We start from the raw sequence: 19,447 nt of genomic DNA, 5'->3' as shown, positions 1-19,447 counted from the left end.
CACTGCCCTCATAGATTGCTGGAGGATCAGGGGCTTTGGCCTACCTGAAGAAGAGCACTCTAGCTTTGGAAGAGCCCAAATCTCATCTTCTCTTCTCTTCTCTTCTCTTCTCTTCTCTTCTCTTCTCTTCTCTTCTCTCTTCTCTCTTCTCTCTTCTCTCTTCTCTCTTCTCTCTCCTCTCTCCTCTCTCCTCTCTCCTCTCTCTCCTCTCTCCTCTCCTCTCTCTCCTCTCTCTCCTCTCTCTCTTCTCTCTCCTCACATCTAGTTATTCATTAGCTGGTTTGGCACTTGCTTTTCTTTTTCAGCACATTGCTGGTGATAGGACACTGCTTTGGGCCTAAAGCAGAAGGTTCTCTGTTTGTGGAGCTGGCCAGGGTCAAGCTGTGAGGGGCAGGATGTGCCTCCCTGGGGAATGTTGGAGAGAGGTGTAAGCCAGGGTCCCTCTTCCTGTCTCAGGAGGGCTGAACAGGGCACATGATTGGAATCATTTGCTGGTGTCATGGCTCTAAAGCAAACGGTGACCAGGAGCAGGAAGGAAGCAGACCTGGAGCTAGTCTACACGGAATGTTAATCTGGAGTAACTTTTGAATTTGATTGATTCCATTTTACTCCCAAAGTAAATTATAGTATATCATATTAACACTACTTACATATTTAATGAAAGCATCCACATTGGGATTGAATGCAGTTTAAGTAATCTGCTTTTAATAGACACCATGTATAATTTGAATTATTTTTCCTCTGCATTCCTGTGTATGCAAACCCTCCAGGGCACTGTCTTTTTGGCACTGTGCCTCTGGGGTGATGCCTCTCACACAGATTTCCTTATGTGGAGCATTGTCTAACACCAGATATCACCCATAAGGTTTTTATATCTTCATTAACTACTACACAGATGCTGCAGTGCCCATCTAACATGGGTGCATTTAGCATCACTGACAGCCTCTGGCTAAGATAATTGTCAAAACAGAGAAGCTTACGCTAGGCATGGATAAATCGCATTTTATTTACATGAATTGCTTGTACTCTAAGCTTGCTCTGTTCATTCTACTAAAATTAACTTGTAGAAGAACTGGAAAATTCTGCCAGTTGTGACGCTGTGCTGTTGCACTGCTGTGTGCAGCAACAACCTTGCTGAGGCCACTACTAAAACACAACATATGGGTTGTATCTGCTGAGGGGTTGATCCCAGACTGATGCATTGAAGTTGATTATCTTCTTTTCCCCCTCATCCCCTCCTGGGATAAATCCATAGTTTTAACCTGCAGGCAGATGAGATATCCCAGTGCAGAGTCCAGCTTACTGCTTGCAGAAGGCAGCAGAGCTGCTCCGTGTGCCAGCCTGCAGATACCACCGTGGGCTTGAATGCTTGGGAACCCACTTGCCTCTCCAAAAAGGTCAGGTAATCCATAGGGAAACAACTGGCCAGAAACAAAAACTTGCACCTTCAGTGACTGCCCTTTACCCTGAGTCAGATTTTATTATCTCAAACAGTACAGAAAAATCAGAAAAATAACAGTGCATTTAAAATTTTATTTCCCCTTTGGGTGAATTTATAGCACATCTCTTCCAAGCACGTATATGTGTGTATATACACATGTGAGTTTGTACTTATATATACACACATATATATACAAGAACTGACCAGATTTTGAAAGCATTTAGCAATAAGTTGAATTACAGTAGCTTCTAGCACATCTGTCAGTCGTGTGAATAGCTCATTTTCCACAGCACCCTCGAGCTCAGTGTAAGTTTGCACACAGGCATTGTCTTTGCATAGGAGCCTTCATGTCTCACCCTTGCCAGTTCTGTTGTATGGGCAAAAAGGGAACCTGCTATATTTGGATGTAAATAGCGAGAATTGAACAGAGAATTTTCAGAATTTTTATAAGTGTTTTTAAAAAAATTCAGCGCCAGAACTGTAAATATGCCAACCTCAGCTGGACCTGTTCTGATGTCCATCTCTTGTTTGGATGAAGAGCCAAGGGGACTGCCTTACAGCGCCTGCGTTCCTCCCAGCCAGTGGGGGAGAACACTTCTGTGAATGGTTAAATACTGTCATGTACCCAACTTTCTTTGGGTCATTCACATCAGGGCTTTGTGATGCTGCTATTAATTTATTAAAGAAAGTTTGTTGGTTTAATCATTCTTCTTTTTTTTTTTTTTTTTATGGTTATCAGAAAATAAATAAGTGAACATGCCCTCTCTTTCTTTCATCTGTCCCCAGTTAAAATATGTCCTGATCAAAAAACCAAATCAATAACAAAAGAGGATAAGGATGTATACTTAAAGTATGGCCCACAGCTGCTGAATCACAGGAATTAGTGTCAGCAGATGTCCCAACACTCCCAACCCCAAAACTTGTTAAATGTGAAAGCAGTGATAGACTATTCTCCCTCTTCAAATTGCTCCCTCCAGGAATAACTGTTAAAATTTACAATTTTTAAACTACGTAAATTTGAAGAATCAATTTAGTTCTCTGAAACTTAACCAAAGTCAAGTTGTCCCCACAGCTCCCTTGCTTCTCCTGAGATGTAGCCATTCTGGTGCCTCCAGAAGCCCTGCCTGGGGCTGTCCTGCGGGAACACCTGCTGGAAGCTCTGTGTGAGTCCTCAAATCTCAGCTCAGGTACAGTTTTGTCTTACAAGTAGTGTCTGTTGGTAATGTTTTGTTTTGATTTGGACTGAAGAAATGAAGATAATTCCTTGGAAATGGTTGGAGGCTGAGATATGTTGTCTGCTTTGTTTCCCAAACCAGATGGAGCTGTGTGAGTGGGCTCACGGGACAGCACACACGCAACAAACAGACCACCCCCTTTGACTTGCACTGGAGAATCTGCTCCTGGGGGCAGCCCAGGTTGGAACTGGTGTTTTCCTGAGCTGTAGGGCCTTGCAGTCTTCCCTGCCTGAGGCCAGAAGCAAGGCTGGCCATGGTGTACAAAACCTCATGGCTGGGCAGTCTGGTTTCCAGACCTGAGCTGGCTCATCTGCATCTGTTCATGTTGCCCCACACAGCCAGGTCTGGGGTGTAGCATCCGTGAGATCAGCCATGGTGGCTTTGGGGACCTGTGTGAGCCTCACAGACTGTGCTTTGAGGAGAAGGCCTGCTCCTCCCTGTGCTTGCTGAAGATAAGAGCAGATACCCAGAGGCTGTAGCATTTGGGAGGCGAGAGGGTTCAGAGCCAATGCTGAGGAGTCTCAAGGCATCCCACCTCAGCACGGCTCTCTATTGTCTGAACAACTGTAAGTCCGCAATAGTTTTTATCTGAGTGATAATTTCAAGATGTAAATGTTAGGTGATGTGTGAATAATCACCATGAGCAGTGTGGGTCTTGCTGTTTTCCCTACAGAGACACTCATGTCAATCCTTAGAGCAATTCTTCTGGAGAGCCCTGCGAAGAGTTTCATCACTGGTGTGGAGTGTGTCCAGTTCTCTTTCCAGTCAGCATCCGAGGTGTTGGAGCCATGAGGGCCCTGGATACGGAGACCCAAATTCCAAAGAAGAAACATCTTTTAAGGAAGAAAAGCAAACCACAAGCAGCCCTTCAGAAATATCGTTTAACTTTGAGCTCATGAAGGGTGTCTGATACTGCAGCAGACAAATTGTGCATTCCAAAAGCAGAGCCCGTCATGTGACAAAGGAGCAGATGTCTCTTGGATGGCTTTCCTCTCTGTGTCACAGTATCATCAGGATAGCTACATGCCAAGAACTGCACTTGGCTTTGTCTCCATTTCGGGGGCGGAAAAGGCATCAGAAGCTTTTTCCTGGGAAAAGGCACGCAAAGACCACCAAGCCTTGAGCAGGTGAAGCAGGAGGACAGAGATAGACAGATGTGTGCTCGCATCTGTGCACATGAACACACACACCCCAGAGACCCCAGAGAGCCACAGGAGATGTCATCACACTTTAGTCTTCTCTTGATAAAATGGGAGTATCTGAAAAGCCGGGGAGGAAACCTGTGACAGGGAGATCAAATGTAAGTGCCGATGTCACTGTGAGATGGGGGCTGTTCCAGTCATAATGTAGTTTGTGGTGGTGCCTGTATCAAAAAAAAAGCTTTTGTTTCTTTCAGTTTTAGCTATGAAGCTGTTATTGTCTGTTCTGTCTCTCCCTCATTTTTCTCTAAGTCTCAGGTCTTCTGCTTGTTTGTTTTTCACACACTGAAACCTGTGCTCTGAAGCTGTCCGAAAACATCTCTGTGATGTGCCCTTCCCTCTCAGCTGTGCAGGGATGCTGCAATCCCATAACAACATGGAGATGGGGAGGCTTCAGGTGAGGGATTTTGGATCTATACAAAACAGACAATCAATGCAACGAGGCACACTTGCTGATTAAAGAACCACACCAGAACATCTTTAATGAACAGTCAAGTGCATGAGCTACACACTGAAAAATTTTGCTTAAGACTGTCCTAAATCCCAGCTTTTGCTGACAGCAGGAGGGTGTGTGGGTACACGTGGAGGCAGTGCAGCAGCAGCAGCAGGGTTTCTGCTCTGGGCAGATCTCCCACATGGCTCCTCCAAGAGGGTGCTTGTTTTAGGGCCCAGCACAGCGTGTCCCGGTGCACTGCCCAGTGGGATTCGCTCCACCCTTTGCTGAGCACTGCAACCACTGAAAAGCTTGCACAAGCCCATCCTCCTGGGCCACAGCTCCAAGGATCTGTGGAGGGGCCTGGCAAGTGGCTAAGTGTCTAGTGGTGGTACAGGCCAAATAACTCTGGCTGCTCTGGGGTGGTGACAACAATAGAATTATACAGACTGCTCACAGCAGGCAACGGGTGACAAATTATTGTGGAAGACTGAGACTCTGGAACAATCTTTCTTCTGTATTACATCTCTCATGAATGTTGTCTTATGTTCTGCTTCCCCCAAAACCAAAGGATCTCTCAGCAGATAAATACAATTTCCCCAGCAATTTCCCGGGACAATGGTGGCTGCTTTGTTACTCTAGTGGGCACCAACACTTAAGTGACTTGAAAAATGAATCATGCAGCACCACACAGGGGCATGTTAAATCCACTGTTCTGAATTTTCCTGTGCTTGAATTGCATAAATTGGATAAATTAATGTTTAATTAAAATACAGCCAAATTATCCCACGTATAATTTTAATAGGATCTAATTGTGGTACTTTGAGTGATTTAAATTTCTGATACACTAAAAAAAAATATCTGTAATCTAGTGCCTGTTAGTCCACTGCCTGGTTGCATTTGTTAAAACTAAGAGCGGTTTCACATCTGTGTGTGCTGCTGATGTTGGTGTCTCCTCCTGCAGAAGGACAGGTGGGTGCCAGTGACAGATGCTCATCAAAGACACTGGAGATTTTAATCTGGGTCCTTTTCTCTGACTGACAGCTAGAACATTTTCTGTGACATTCTGGGGAGGAAGACTTCAGTGCCTCTCCTGTGGAGCCCGCACTTCCCAAAGATCATGACACTGCTCAAAGCAACAGAGAAGTGCAAATTCCCAGCAGAGATCTCAGCTGTGTTGGGGGTTCCTTCCCTACAGGCACCAGTAATTCATGTCCCAGAAGGTGTCCAGAGAAGATCCACAGGTTGCAGTGACTCACCAGTGAAGCCGTGGCAAGGTCTGGCCCCCTCAGCTAAGTACTCACCCCCTCTTCTTTTTGCAGCGCGGCCACAAGGCTGGAGCACGGGTGGGATAACCCTAAAGTGAGCATTTGTTCTCTCTTGTACCTTCTCTAGGTGTACTGAAGACAAAGCTGCCTGCATCCTGCACCAGGCTGTCCTGTGAGAGCATTCAGCAAAGTGCAGGGATGAGTTACTGACTGCAACACAGCCGGTGGTGCAGCCAACCATGGTCAGCAGTGGTGGTTTTCCTTTGCCAGACCTTCACCCCTTACCTTAAGGGTAAATAAATGTGATTCCCTGTTGGTTTGTAGGTAGCTGATACTTTTGCTTTAAAGAATAGGTGGGACTCTGTGTTGGGCCTGAGCAGCAGCCCTGGTGATAGGCACGGTGTGAGGACACAAGGGCCTTATGAGAAAAGAGCAGAAACCTTGGCTTTTTCCTCCTAGCAGCCAAAGATGGGCAAAAAAGGCTCTCCATCAGGATATCGGGGAGTTCTTGTTCTGACTAAGGAGAGAGAGGAGCTATTTAAGCTAGAGGAAGGCACTGATATACAGAAAGGGCAGAAATAAAGTAAGAATTAGAAGCAGGTTTCTAACAAGTGGGGCATTCCAAGTCTGGGACTGCACTTCCAGGTGAGGCAGCAGTAACAGCAACTGAAATGCTTAGTGAGGGCTCAGCTCTTGCATTCACACAGGAATTTATCCCCTAGGTACAGCAGGAGGGCCCAAGTCAGCCCACTTGTCCTCATCCTCTGGTTTGGCAGAGCCCAGGCACCAAGCCAGCCATCTGCACAGCAGCACCTCCCCAGGGACACGTCCCAAAATGTGGGAAGAACAAACATCCTGAGAAAAAAATGCTATTTTTGGGCTATGGTCCTTCCAAGTTATAGCAAAGCCACGAAAAATGCCACAATTTTGGAGGAAGGCAGGTGAGGCCGTGCCAAGTCAGCGCATCTCCCACACGCAGGACAAGATGAAGTCAAGGCATTGCGAAGGCTGCGTGTTCTCAGCCCTGAGCCAGCCTCAAACTGTGTGAGGCAGTATTTCACTTGCATTCTCAGAAGCATCCAGAATCAGCCAGCTTGGCTAGCCCAGGCCTGGCTGCATGCAGTCACGTCAGTGTGTTTTGTTTATACAACAGCATTTTCGTGGACATTTGGTGTTACTGGAGATAGTCTCAGTCTGCTCAGGAGAGCCACAACACTGAGGTAATACCCTTTTGGGCTGCCTTCAGCTGGTGTGGTTGAACAAACACTGGTGAGAAGCTTTCAGGGCTGACCCTGCTTTGTGCTTGCACTGCCTGACTTTTAAAACACTTTTCTTTGTTGCTGTAGCCAGGAACTTCAGGCTTTTGCTTCAGTAAAGTAAATTGTGCTGTTGGTCTTTTAAGCTCTCCATTGTTAAGAGTGAACTTTGCTGAACCTGGCAGGCAACAAGGTTATTGTTTTCTCAGTGTGAGTGTTTCTAAATGAATTGGCATCACAGGCACAAACTTCTGGGGAGCTACCAGCCAAGATCAATTTGAGAGTCCCAAAGGTTGGGACATATTTCCATTTCAACAGTTAAGAGCTGGAACATCATCAGATAAAAGGCAAGGTCTATTCTCTTCTGGGCTTCATGCCTCAGGTGGGGACCTCTTGGTGGCACAATGACTCAGGCTCCCTGGGCAGCCCTGGCTTTGCAGTCAGACCCTGTTGGGATGTTTGGATACCTAGAGACAGGATGGGATCCTGTGTCTGCTGTCTCTGTTTCCTTCTCCTGTGTAAATTTTCTGTAGCCATTTTATGCTACGCTCACCTCACGTCAGGCCACTGCCTGGTTGCATTTGTTAAAATTTAGAGCAGCTTCACATCTGCGTGTGCTGCTGGTGTTGGTGTCTTCTGCAGGAGAGCTGTTGCTCTGGGTGGTTTAACACACTGTGGGCATCTGTTTGCTGTTACTTGTGTGCCATGGCCATGCAGGGAGAGTGCCTGGGGAGGGTGGCATGGCCAAGAGCAGCCTTGGAGAGAGGCTTTAATCCCTAGGAAGATCAGGCTCTGCATGTTTGTCTGCTATGCATGTTTTCTCCACTACCGCATGAATTCCAGTGAAGAGTATTCTGCCACCCTTTGTTTGTTTTTAAATCACAAAGGTATTTAGGCAACATTAAAGGAAGGTATTCCCTGGTTTGTAAAAACCCCTGATTTTAAGTACTTTTTTTTTTCCCCAAATGAAAATAACTCCTGCAAGTCACTGGTGCTTTGGTGAGGTGGGAAATCCAAGCACACCAAAGGTGTGACATGCCTTTGTCACCTCCATTCACAGCTTCTCAGGCAAGGAAACAAAAAACATCGTTTTTGGATGATCACTGATGGTCATGGCTCAAATCCCCTCACTGCAACTGCAGGAACGTTTCCCACCTTCCATCAAAGGCAAGGCAGGGCAACCTCATTTGGCATCTCAGAGAAGCCAGAGGTGCTGTGCAGGCTGTCCTTGCTATCAGAGATGAGTGCAGGCACCACTGGGGACCACAGCAGCGCTGCTACCGTGCTCATCCAGCCTCCCAGCTTAAGGAAGCACCCACATTGAGCTCTCCCTGCAGTGAGACCCACTTAAACACTGAGATTGTCTCTTGGGCAGACCCATCAAGAAAGCAAATATCAAAACCATGTTTAATATTTTTAAATTAGTTATTAGTTGCCTTTTTTTTTTTTTTTTTAAATGTGTTTAATGGTGTAAAACTTGCTGAAATGGCGTTTTATTTCCTGAATGTAGCAGTCTTGTGTTGTGTCTGGATGCAGATCCACACAGGAGGCAAGCAGCCCAGGATGGCAAGGACATGAATCCTTAATTTTGGGCTAAGCCTTGTGGTGTCTGTCATTTTTCAGCTGGTTGTTTTATCTCTCCATACTCTAGGAAGAGTATCTTGACACAGACAGTTTGCAGAGCAATTTCAGCTGTTCGGACGGCTCAGCCACAATATGTTGCCTCAAATTGTTCTGTTAAGCACATGCATCAGCTGTATTTGTTTGCCTTGAAGCTGTGAAAACCAGAGACCCTCCTGAGAAAATTTAGCTCCTACATAGAAATAAAGAGATTGAAAATGCTCTCAAATGTACAAATGCCGCACAAGGCAGCGAGCTGCAAACCTGCCATGGCCTGTGAAGCTCTTTAGATTATATCATTAGCTACTGCATCCCAAAGCCTTGACATCTAGAAGCTGCAGCCAGAAGGGCTGTGCTGTCCTTCCAAGATCTAGGCACTCCCTGGAGCTGCAGTGGCTCAGGGATGGGTGCTGAGATCCATGGTGGCTCAGGGGTGAAGGAGCTGGTGCCAGAGTGAGGCAGGGACACACAGCAGGGCAGGGCCAAACCTCCAGTTTGGGCTGGTGGGACATTTCTGAGGGTGCTCAGTGCCTTGAGCATGGGGGAGGGCAGCAGCAAGGGCTGGTTTTGGCTGGCATGTACCCTGGGAGATGCAGATCTGGGCAGTGTAGCAGCACTGGGCCATGGTGACGATGCCACGAGGCACAAGGCGATGTTACCCCTCAGTCACACCCGAGCTGAATGATGGAGCAAAGGGGTGACACCTCTCTGCTTAGCAGGACAGAAAGAACAGGACTCTTTCTAACGGTGACAGAGCCATTATCCCCCCCTATTTAATTTTCACGCACTAAATACCAAATTCTGGCCGCACCGATGCTGCACCTGCTTTCCACGTCCTTTCATCCAAGCACAGATGCTGACACCCAGTGGCCATGGAATTTCCAGCTCCCGTACAAGAGGGAAAATTTCAGCACGGATGCCTCAGCCGGTGAGATACATCATCCGCCTTTCCATTTCCTCAAGTGCAAGAGGAGTAAAGAGTTCCTGGGAGATCACAGAATGGGTAAGTCTGGAAGGAAACACTGGAGCTCATCTTGTTCAACCCCATCTCCAGCAGGATCCCCAAGCGTGCTTTAGTTAGGATCGTGTCCAGACAGCTTTTGAATATCTCCAGAGGAGACTCCACAACCTCTCCAGGCAGCCTGTTCCAGTGCTTTGTCTCCCTCACAGAGGGAACAGAGAAGTTCCTCCTCATGTTCAGGTGGAAATTCCTATGTTCCTGTGCAAGACGCCAGCCTTCCTTTATGTCTTGCAGCCATTGGCAAGTTATGGGGGTTGAAACACTTCTACTGAGAGGCCAGACAGAAAAATTTAAAAATGTGAGGATGGATGTGAGGAAACGGAATGTAAACTGATTTTCAAATTATTCTCTTGCTGGCAGCTTAAAAATATACCTCAGTGAGAGAAGAAGGGTGATTTTTGAGTTCAGAGACCTTGGCATTCATCTTCCCTGATTTGCTACTTCCCAAAAGCAGTTAGAATATGACAGACTAAATGGATTTTGCGTTTCCCTGCAGCATGCACAGGATCATGCTTTGGTATGTGTGACAAGTATTGACGTTCTCTAGAGACAGAAAAGCTGTGTAGGAAAAGTTGGGTTTATTCTTCAGCAAATGGCTCTAAGACTTTATCAGTCAAAGACAGAAAGAAGACTCTAAACTCATGGGTATGCTAAGACAAAGACATGTCTCACTAAACATGTGGAGCTTAGATGGTAAAAACACGTGGAACCCAGACATCAGCTGGGAACAATAAGAGCAGAGCATGCCAAAGGAGGGATTTTAAAAGTCCTTTACTAAAAGTATTAATTATGGACTACAGCAAATGAACTAAAACACTGTAATGAGACTACTGTGTGAAATACACTAGTGTAATTATGTAAGCATGGGATAAAAGCCTACTACTGAAATTCTAGTGAGGTTCAGGATGTTGGGAAGGCGAGTGGACATCTATTAGGGCTAAATTTTGCAAATGCTGCAGCTGTGATGCTGTGAGAAAGCAGGTGGGAGGTGTTTTGCTGCTGCTGCAGTGAGGACCCTCTTCAGGGTTGAGTTTGGGGAGCAGGGAGCCCTGCCCTGGGGCCAAGCCCAGCTTTCCTTACCTAAATGCTCCTGTAAAGCTGCAGCGTAGAGATACCATAAGTAGATGTACTTAATTTATCACTCTGTTACTAGGCAGGTTTCTAGGCAGGCTTCAGCCTAACTTTTATATTTTGTGGTTACTGAAATAGCTCTGATCTTTTTTGGGATGAGTTCTAGCTGTGGAGGTACAACAGCCTTTCCTTTGCTATCTCTTACTTGCACCCATGCACTTTAATTCTTCCTCCCTTCTTACCTTTTTGGGGTAAAAATAGACTAGAGGCTTTAGCCCAGTTTAAACCCATCCAGCATGTTGGGGCTGCTGCTGTATTTGTCCCAATCCAAATGCCTGTGCCCAGCATTCCCACCTGGTAAAGTAGGTGAGATCACACCAGATGTACCCAGGACAACAGGCTGGGCCTGGCTGCCTGCCCTACTCTTCCCCCTGGGGACATTCACAATGCACTCACATGTTTTTAGTGGACATTTTAACAGTTTAAGAGGCTGGCAGAACATCAGAGGCCTGATGGCAGTTCTGAAAATCCAAATTGTTCCAAGTAAAGCCATCCCATGGTGGCTGGCCAGGAGCCCCAGGAGACAGTAGAGGCAGAGGTCTTGTCTCAGCAGAATTACAACAACCATGAAACTTCCTTTCTGCTTCAGTTTGTGCACTGACCATTTTTTTCCTGGTTCTTTCCTCCTTTGGTTGCTCCCCAAATTACATTGGGCTGTTGCCTATTTAGCAGTGGAAGCAGCTGATAGTGATTGAATAATTTTGCAGTTGGATGTGTAAGACAGCACTTGCTGTGATGTTTTGTTCCTGATTGGATTAGTACGGCTCTTTACTTGGCTGATTGACACAAACTTGATTTTCTCTCTGAGCTTCCACTGTTCATTAGAAATTCCCCCTTTGAATAACTGCTACTGCAATGAAATATGTTTTCAGGGTAGTTCAGATGAAATGAAACCACACTAAACCTCTGTGTTTGCCTTGGTTAGTTCTTCAAAAAAACCCAGAATGGGCTTAGGAAAGGGTATCTCATCCAGTGATGATTTTAAAATTTTTTTTTCTATCATCATCATAGGGAATACCTCCTAAAAATTGGTCAGCAATTTAATCTTCTGAATACCTGTTGTTGAGAAACATCAGGTGTGCTTCATTGAATTCTGGTGCCAATGTCCACTTCCTAGAGAAATTCCCATGTCACATTTGCTGGAGTAACCCTTGCTTCTCCTCTGAATCTTCTGTCCTTTGCAGTAGCTGTGGTCATGCTTCTTTATAGCAAAAGTTTCTCTCAAGGTCTCCCCATTTGAGCTTTTCAACAGATAAGGCATATCAGCTAATGGAATAAATAGCTCAGGTAGCTCCTTTTTCAGCATTTAGATGCTTTCAGCAGGCTGAGTGTTTGGGGACAGGGAAGACCTGGTGAGAGCAAGGTGGGGTCCAGGGGCTGGATGCAGGTGTTTGCATGCATGTAGCATTGGGTGTGAGCTGCTGCCCTTCAGTGTGTGTCCTGCTGACGGATTTCTAGTCCTCACAAAAGAAAAAAACCAAACAAACCCACAGAACAACGTGTTATCTTTATTCATGGCAGTTTCCACTGCCCCTTTTTTCTCCCTTGTCCTGTTATCAGAAACACCTTTCTTCTGAGTCAGTTTAGATCTCTTCCAGTTTTCCTGCAGTCACTTTAAACCCCTCCAGTTTTCCTGGGGCTGTTAAGGAGTGGAGTTGCAACAGCTGGCTTCACCAATGGCAGCAGGCAGGGAAGACCCATCTGGGCTGCAGAGAGCTCAGGGCTCCTCTGCTGTCCTTGGGATGGTGTTCCATGAGCAACCCACCAAACACAAGCGGTGCAGCAGGCACTGGCAGAGTTAGCATCCCACAGACGCGTGCAATGGCTTTCCTGCCGGGGGTCTGAAATGGACACAGACTGTTATTCCCAACACTGAGAGAGCTGAGGACATGCTCCAGCATCCCTGTCACACACTGCCACATCCCAGTGGCAATGCAGGAAGCATTTGCTTCCCACAGATTTATCACTAGCATCTACGCTTTGTTCGAATTTCACAAACCAAAACATTTGGAAGATGGATGCAAAGCAAAGATGAAGGAGTGTGTGTCTGGGACTCCGTGCATTCGACTGCCAAACAGGTGTCAGTTCGTTTCTGAGGACCACAAAAAGGTGTTTCTAGAGCCAGGTCTCCCTCATGAGTGATGCCTTAAAAGGCTTATTAGAAAAGCTTCCTGCTTGCTCATGCTTTTTGGCCATCAGGAAAAGATAAGTTATCAGTGCTGGGGGATCAGTTCTCTCCAAGTGACCCGAAGAAATTATCAGTAAAAACAGACAAATTCATCCACTGCATCTGCTTTCCCCTCGTGCCATCACTGACATGAATGTAAACAGCTGGGACGAGAGTGCCAAGAGAATGAGGATTTAGCCCATTAAAATGGCACTGCTTTAACACAGCTAGGACAAATCTCTGCTCTTGAGTGGTTTGGGACATGATAATAGCTTTATTTATGCTGCTGTGCATGCAAGTAACTGCTGCATTTAACAGAAACAGTCTGAGCTCTTATGAGCTGTATTTGAGTCTCTGCGGCGAGTTTATGGGTTGCTGTAGGGGCATTTCATATCAGAAACAGACACACTCAGGAAGGCTGCTTACTGAAAATAAACTATTGTCTGGTGTCCAGTCTTAGAGCATCTATTAATGTTTGGCCCTTAGACACTTAGTGTGATGTTTCAGTTATAACTGCAGTTATAAATAGTTACAGACACCAACATAAAAGCACATGGCTTCGACAGGCTGCCTTGGTGCTTACCTTTTCTTGCACTGGCCAATCAACATAAATACTATGAGGCTAATTGACAAACTCAGGATGACTGGAATGAGGATAAATAGCTGCTTGTCCTCTTTTCTGGACACTGCAAAGATAAATGACAGGAAGTAAGAAGATGTTAGAACTGATTGTATTACCTCCTACAAAGCTTGGGCTCAGATCTCATCGTGTCCACATTACCCTACATGTTTTTATTTACTTATTCATTTGTTTGTTTGCTACAGGTATATGCTACTGGGTGGGCTAACATCCTCCTTCAGGGTCATATATCTCCTGCAAATAGATGCAGTCACTGCTATGTGCCTCTCCCCTGCCTTCTGCATCTTGCACCAGAACCAGTGCACACAAGGACAGCCCAAGACAGCCTACAGGGCTCAAAGGAGCTGATCTGTGGTGCAGGACAGGCAGCAGGATGCCCTGTGGAGATACTGCAAGTACCCCGTGCCCTCTCTTGCTCAGCAGTCACTCCTCCACCCCAGCTGTCCCCATGCAGCAGGGAAAGGTGCTGCTGCAGAAGCATTAATATTTTGGGGCTTGCCTGCTAACTGCACTGGAGATGCAAAGCTGTAGGAATGGCTGTGCTGGAGGAGGCTGAAGGTGTAACTAAGGCAGCATCCCCCCTCCAGTGCTGGACACCAGCAGATGCCATGGCAGCCATCAGCACTTGCACCCAAACAGGTTTTATAAAGGATGTAGAAGAAACACGGTTTACTTTGAGCTCCATACCAGAGAAACAATCCTGTGTCCATTCACTCCAAAAGCCCTGGTCAGCACAAAAAATATTTGTTCTCCCCCTGACACGAACACATGAAACGTGGCTTTGGTTTGCTCTGGAAATCGTTAAAGCAGTTTCCATTTGGGTCGACACAAACTGAGGAACGAAACAAAAAGAAGAAATATCACAGAAGTACGTGTCACCATCAGGATCTGTCTGGTGTGGCCTGATGTTCCTGAACACTGTCCAGGCTCTGCAAACCTTTGGATTATCTTTTGGCACTTTTAAATGATTTCATAATAGTTTTGTACAAGCTAATGTAAATAACATGACTATGAAGACAAATCTACTGGAAATAATTTCTGGAGGTGTCATCATGTATGTTGCCATTTATGCCTGTTAATTTATGGAATAATCTTTTAATTACCTAAGGTGATTCATGAGTGAAATACAACAATTAAAAAAGGTATGTCCCCTATGATTAATTAGTCCTTTTCATTTTTGCCATCCAAACTGCACCTGGATCATTCACAAGAAGAAAGCACCATGCATAAAAGATGTGTTCTGCCCCAGGCCACTCCTTTTGGGAGATTAGAATTATAGTTTCCTTGGTTCAAATTGTGCCACCCTATTCAGGGAAACAAGCCACAGCAACCTTTAAATTTCTTCAATGACAGTTTTCTGAGAAAACAGGCAGGAGGTATGAGGAAATGCTCACTTGGAGCCTCCTGCTGGGATCTGTTACTGCTAAAGCAAAGCTGAAGCTGGAGGTTAAGGGGGTTAAGGAGGAACATGTGCAGTGCAGCAGCCGGTCAGTGATTTCCACCGGCCGGGGCTGTGCACAGTCAGTGCCCAGGGTAACCCACACCCTGCTGCAGCCTGTGCCTCCCCACCACCCCTTCCCCTCCCTGGGGCACCCTGGGTGCTGTCCCTACCGCCCAGGCAGCCGTGGCTTCCCCCACATCTTCTGCCACCTGCACCTCGTACTCCAGGCAGTGTGGCGGCATTCTCCCTCCCGGCGGGCTCCAGGCCACGAGGAGCTCCTCAGCTGCAGACATGGAAACCACTAGCTGCTTCGGGGCTGAGGGCTTTGCTAGGAGGGGAGAAAAAAGAGAGGAGGTCAGGAGGTGCTCTCAGACAGCTCCTGGTGGAAAGGCTTCAGTTCATCACCACCAGCCTCTGTCCCTTTTCCCCGTTGACGGGGTTTCTGAGCTCTCCTGGCTCTGAGCCACGATGCTGGAATAGCAAGATACCACAGAGTCTGGAGGGTGGATTATTTATTTTAACTTGACACCCAGGCTGGATGAGGTCCTTGCTCTGGGCTGCAGTGCAGGGGATTTGAAGCACAGGGCTGTGAGCACTGTGCTCGGCACGTTCCCCTCGCAGCCGCCAGCCCTCCCTGTGCTGCTGGGGCAGCCTCGGCCCCTGCAGTGTCACTCCACTGCACTGCTGATCCCACACTCTCTGCATCCCAGAAAACACTCTGGTTTGTGTCAGATGCCCAAAGCCACACACGAAGCACGTGGCAGCATTAATGGAATTCAGAAATCCTGCTCATTAGCCCAGTGGTTTAGCTGGAGGACTGGCTATTTTTCCTTCTGGCTTGTAGGCAAATGCACCAGCATGGTGTCTATAATAAAGCCCATGTACATGTAATGTTTGCACATCACGCTGTGCCTTGCTCCTGATGCCTTAGGGTTTAACTTTTATATTTTTCAAATCATGTACTGCTTCATGTGTAACTCTGAAGTTTCTTGTGGTCTGTTAGCTGCTGTTCTCTCATGCTAGTTAGACATAAAAAGCCACTCTAGATTTGCTCTCCAGGGACACTTAGATTGTCCCAGGCCCCAAAATATGTAAACTAAGGCCTCTGAAGAGGAGGGCAAACTTGGGGTAGTTATGTCATTAACTGGGGTTGTAATTGGAGAATTGATCCTGACGTGCAAATGGACCAAACTTATAAAAGTGGGAAGAACTCGTGACCTGGGGTCCGTCTTGGGTGTAGCCTTTTGACTGCCCAGGGTGCACCTTTGAAGGCCCTTCAAATCAATACCTACCTTTGTTCCCTTATTCTTGTCTAGTTTCTATTTTTAGGTGGCCATCTCAGGCATCACTCTCTTTCCCTGTCTCTCATGGGTTTGAAATCCATCTCTGCTCTGACCCCATCACACCTTGCACTCAGCTCACCCCAGACCTTAGCTTGGTTTGAACAGCAAAGCCTAAAGATCTCTCCTGTGCTTGTGAGGAGTGGAGCAGTGGTTTCAATTCCATCAGCAGTAAATGAAGATATCTCTGTGACCTTGCTACTAGAGCCAAAACCCCATAGCTGCCCTGCTGTATGCCCACCAGGCCATTTATATGTCCAGTTGTCCAGCTGCCAAATGCAGCACTTGGAGGCATCCACTGACCCTCCAGGGTTGTGCTGGGTGGTGTTGCTTGCCCACAAACACTCTTGGAAGCTAAAGTCCTGTTTGGCACATGCCACAGCCCCTTCCCTGGGGGAAATGCACACATTCCAACCACCCACCTACAAAAGCACACATTTATTTGAGACCCCTAATGCAGGAGGTGGGCCTGGGGTTTGTGGTGGCCACAAGGGTCCCCTGTTGCTTCCCTGCTGTCATTACCGAGGTTGTGAAGGCGAAGGGTGGTGTACAGTGGCCGTAGCAGGGTGGCTGCTGCTGAACCATTGACACAAATGTTCAGATCCTGGTATTCTGCCTGGCTGAGGTTTCTCAGCACGCAGCCAACGTTCACGCCGCGATCCTGGATGTAGTGATCGCACTGCACCGCGTGGTCCAGCCCCTCGTACCTAGCAGTGGAGAGGGAAACAGAAAAAAATAACCAGGGCAATTTACTACTTGGGTAAAGAGTTTTTTTGTAAGATTGGACCTAAGCCTCAAGTATTGCCCATATCCCACCCTTTGTCCAAAGCACAGAGCTGTGGATCAGCACCTGGACTCCTGCTATGGCTAAAGTGTGGAGAAAACACAAAATTAACATGCACAGACAGCTTCCCAGGCTGGTTTGTAGGCTGTGTCAGGCTCTCCTCAAGCCCATTCCTGTAGCACAAGAGGTGCCACTGTGTGACTGGAGCCAGGGAAGAATCTGGCCTCTGCTCATGGAGACAGTCATCCTCCCCTAGGGCCCTTCCTGCTCCATCAGTCACAGACTCTGGAGTTGCAGAAAGGTGCCCTCCCAAGCCAAAATGAAATGTTTTCAGGCAGGTGATGTGTGCCATGAATGTACTGCCTTTGGGGGCCACTCCCCAAAGCTGAGCTGCTGGCTCCATCCTGGAAATACTGACTGGTGTTTCATATTAAATTTTAAGATTCCTGCTAGTTTATGCCCTCAAGGCAGGGCTGAATCTGGCCCCTGTACTCCAGACCTAACGAAAGTCTCCCTGCAAAGCACATTATGTTTGGGGGGAAAACTTCATGTTCTAGTACAATAAAAAGTTGCTCACAGGGATCAAAGGATGCTGTGGTGTCCACGCAATCTTGGGATGAAATGGGACCCAGATCCAGATGCCTGGTTTTATTGAAGGCAATTAAATACAGGTTGGAGTTTTTTAGTGTTTGTTTTTCTTTTAGGTATGAATCATGCATTTCCATGGTTTCCTTCAAGCAGATCTTTGCAGTTAGCAAAATGGTTTTGAATCAGTGCTTCTGCTTTGAAGACTACTTCCAAGAGTTACGTGGAACCTCTTTAAAATGCAGCTATGCTTTTCTTCACGTAGCCCAGTGGCATGAAACCCAGTCTAAGTCATCCTTTCCAAAATATCATAGGAGCTGAAGCACAAATACAGTATTTACTTTGGCCCAAACCACTAATTCTAGCTATGGTTTTCCTACAGAACAGAATCTAGGCACCAGTTTAAAAGAAACAGCTGAGAAATATGTATTATTATTATTATTACCTTGTGGCAGCATGTTTGCTTGTATAAGATGTGCTGAGGCTATGAAAACATATTTGAACACTAAAAATCCAAGTTGCTGAGAAGCTCCACTCTGTATCTAGGGCTCACTGAGCTTGGTAGCCTCCTGCTAAATCCTGTCCTATTGAGATATAAGCAGTGTGATCATGGGAAATGTGCAGCCAGAACTATCCAGGTGTATTCAGCAAAGAGAAAGCACAAATCTTTATGCTGGACAACATGCAGTAAACACCTCAGGGGGATGAATAAAAGGAAAGGAGGAAGTGAGAAGGCATTTCCTGGCAAAAGTCAGCAGAAGCCTGATTTTAAGAAAGTAAGAAAGGATTTGGTGTTTTCTTGCCAGAAGGCATGTGTGGCTTGGGACATTATTTCAGCTCATTCTGGGTGAATTGGACAACAGCATTGCCAGCCATAAAAGCATATTTACTGGGTCATTTTTGTACTCTGAGTGGTTCACTTGGTTGCTGCCTGGATGTTTTCCTATTTTGCTGTTACCTACCAATAATACAGCCCATAATGTACGCCATGAGGTGTGAGGAGACCTGGCTGCCAGCTGCACTTCAGGTATTCCCAGTCATGATAGATGCAGTGGAAATTCTGGACCTCTGATTCCAGTTTTCCTGTCAGATGAGAAGGAAATAATCACTGTTTAACAATGTACTAGTCAGACCAAGCAAAATATAATTTTTTTGCCTTTGAACAACCGTGTGCTGCAGTGAAAGATAGAAAATGAAAAGAGAGGAGAAGAAAAGGCTGCCAGTCAGAATTATTAGTTTTACTGCCAAGTGCTCTGTTCCTCATAAAAGCCAGTCCATCTTAGAGCAGAAAGATGCTTAACTTTCATTCAGTGGTGGAGCTCTTGCAGGGCAGCTGAGCAGAGTCTGGGCACAGGCAGAGGGAAAGGAGCCCCAAGTATCCAGTAACCACAACCACAGCCTTTGGTAGCAGACCTGCTCTGGTGCCTTAAACATCAGCAAGCCCTGCAATGACTTATCCATCCAGGAACCCTCAAGCCAGCATTGTTTCATGCAACAGGCTCATGCAAAGCACAGAACTGCACCAGGTACCCCAGACTGCTCCTAACCTTGTGGTGGGACCTGAAAGGTGGCATAAATCCAGTCACTTTGCACTTCCACGTCATCTGTACACCACCCTTTGAGCAGTGTCTGCAGCCTCACTTCAGCGGTCCTGCTGAGGTCAAATCCAACTCTGAATTTTAGCTTCCTAGTAAAAATAACCTGGTTGAAAGACAGACTTTTTAAGCACCTCTTCTGTCGCTAAGTGGGCTGCAGAATTAGGTACCCTTGCTCTTGCTCCAGCTGCAAATAGTCTCATTGGTGTGCTTTATTGTCTCTTTACATTTCTGTCCTGCCTCACTTGCCCAGTGCTCCTCCAGCACTAATTTACACCTGCTGTGCCCAGC

At 46.5% G+C, this 19,447-nt stretch overlaps 1 protein-coding gene and 1 long non-coding RNA gene across 15 annotated transcripts in view; one reads left to right on the top strand and one right to left on the bottom strand.

Moving 5' to 3' along the window:
- Positions 1–169: 169 nt before the first annotated feature.
- Positions 170–19,447, top strand: part of LOC125333032 — a 21,176-nt gene continuing 1,898 nt past the window's right edge. Inside the window, exons 1-8 of one of the 9 annotated variants that reach the window (XR_007206720.1) lie at positions 170–2,628; positions 2,758–3,242; positions 3,350–3,976; positions 4,128–4,272; positions 5,353–5,585; positions 5,704–5,868; positions 9,306–9,455; positions 13,597–13,683. This is a non-coding gene — a long non-coding RNA (uncharacterized LOC125333032). Of the gene's footprint in view, positions 2,629–2,757; positions 3,243–3,323; positions 3,977–4,127; positions 4,273–5,352; positions 5,586–5,703; positions 9,456–13,596; positions 13,684–19,447 lie in introns of those variants that run through there. The other 8 variants (XR_007206723.1, XR_007206718.1, XR_007206719.1 and 5 more) reach the window with 8 other exon arrangements.
- The window catches only part of IL13RA2 (interleukin 13 receptor subunit alpha 2), a 21,753-nt gene continuing 14,398 nt past the window's right edge, over positions 12,093–19,447 (bottom strand). For 5 of the 6 annotated variants that reach the window (XM_048318525.1, XM_048318527.1, XM_048318526.1 and 2 more), the window contains 5 exons: positions 19,109–19,262; positions 18,524–18,644; positions 16,715–16,899; positions 15,023–15,180; positions 13,464–14,243 (listed from right to left, as the gene is read on the bottom strand). In XM_048318525.1, coding sequence (XP_048174482.1) covers positions 13,914–14,243; positions 15,023–15,180; positions 16,715–16,899; positions 18,524–18,644; positions 19,109–19,262 — 948 coding nt within the window. In that variant the 3' untranslated portion in view covers positions 13,464–13,913. The other variant, XM_048318528.1, reaches the window with a different exon arrangement.

The sequence above is a fragment of the Corvus hawaiiensis genome, chromosome 14, assembly GCF_020740725.1.
Source record: "Corvus hawaiiensis isolate bCorHaw1 chromosome 14, bCorHaw1.pri.cur, whole genome shotgun sequence".
In the NCBI taxonomy this organism is placed as follows: Eukaryota; Metazoa; Chordata; class Aves; order Passeriformes; family Corvidae; genus Corvus; species Corvus hawaiiensis.
This window is presented reverse-complemented; position numbering and strand designations above follow the sequence as displayed.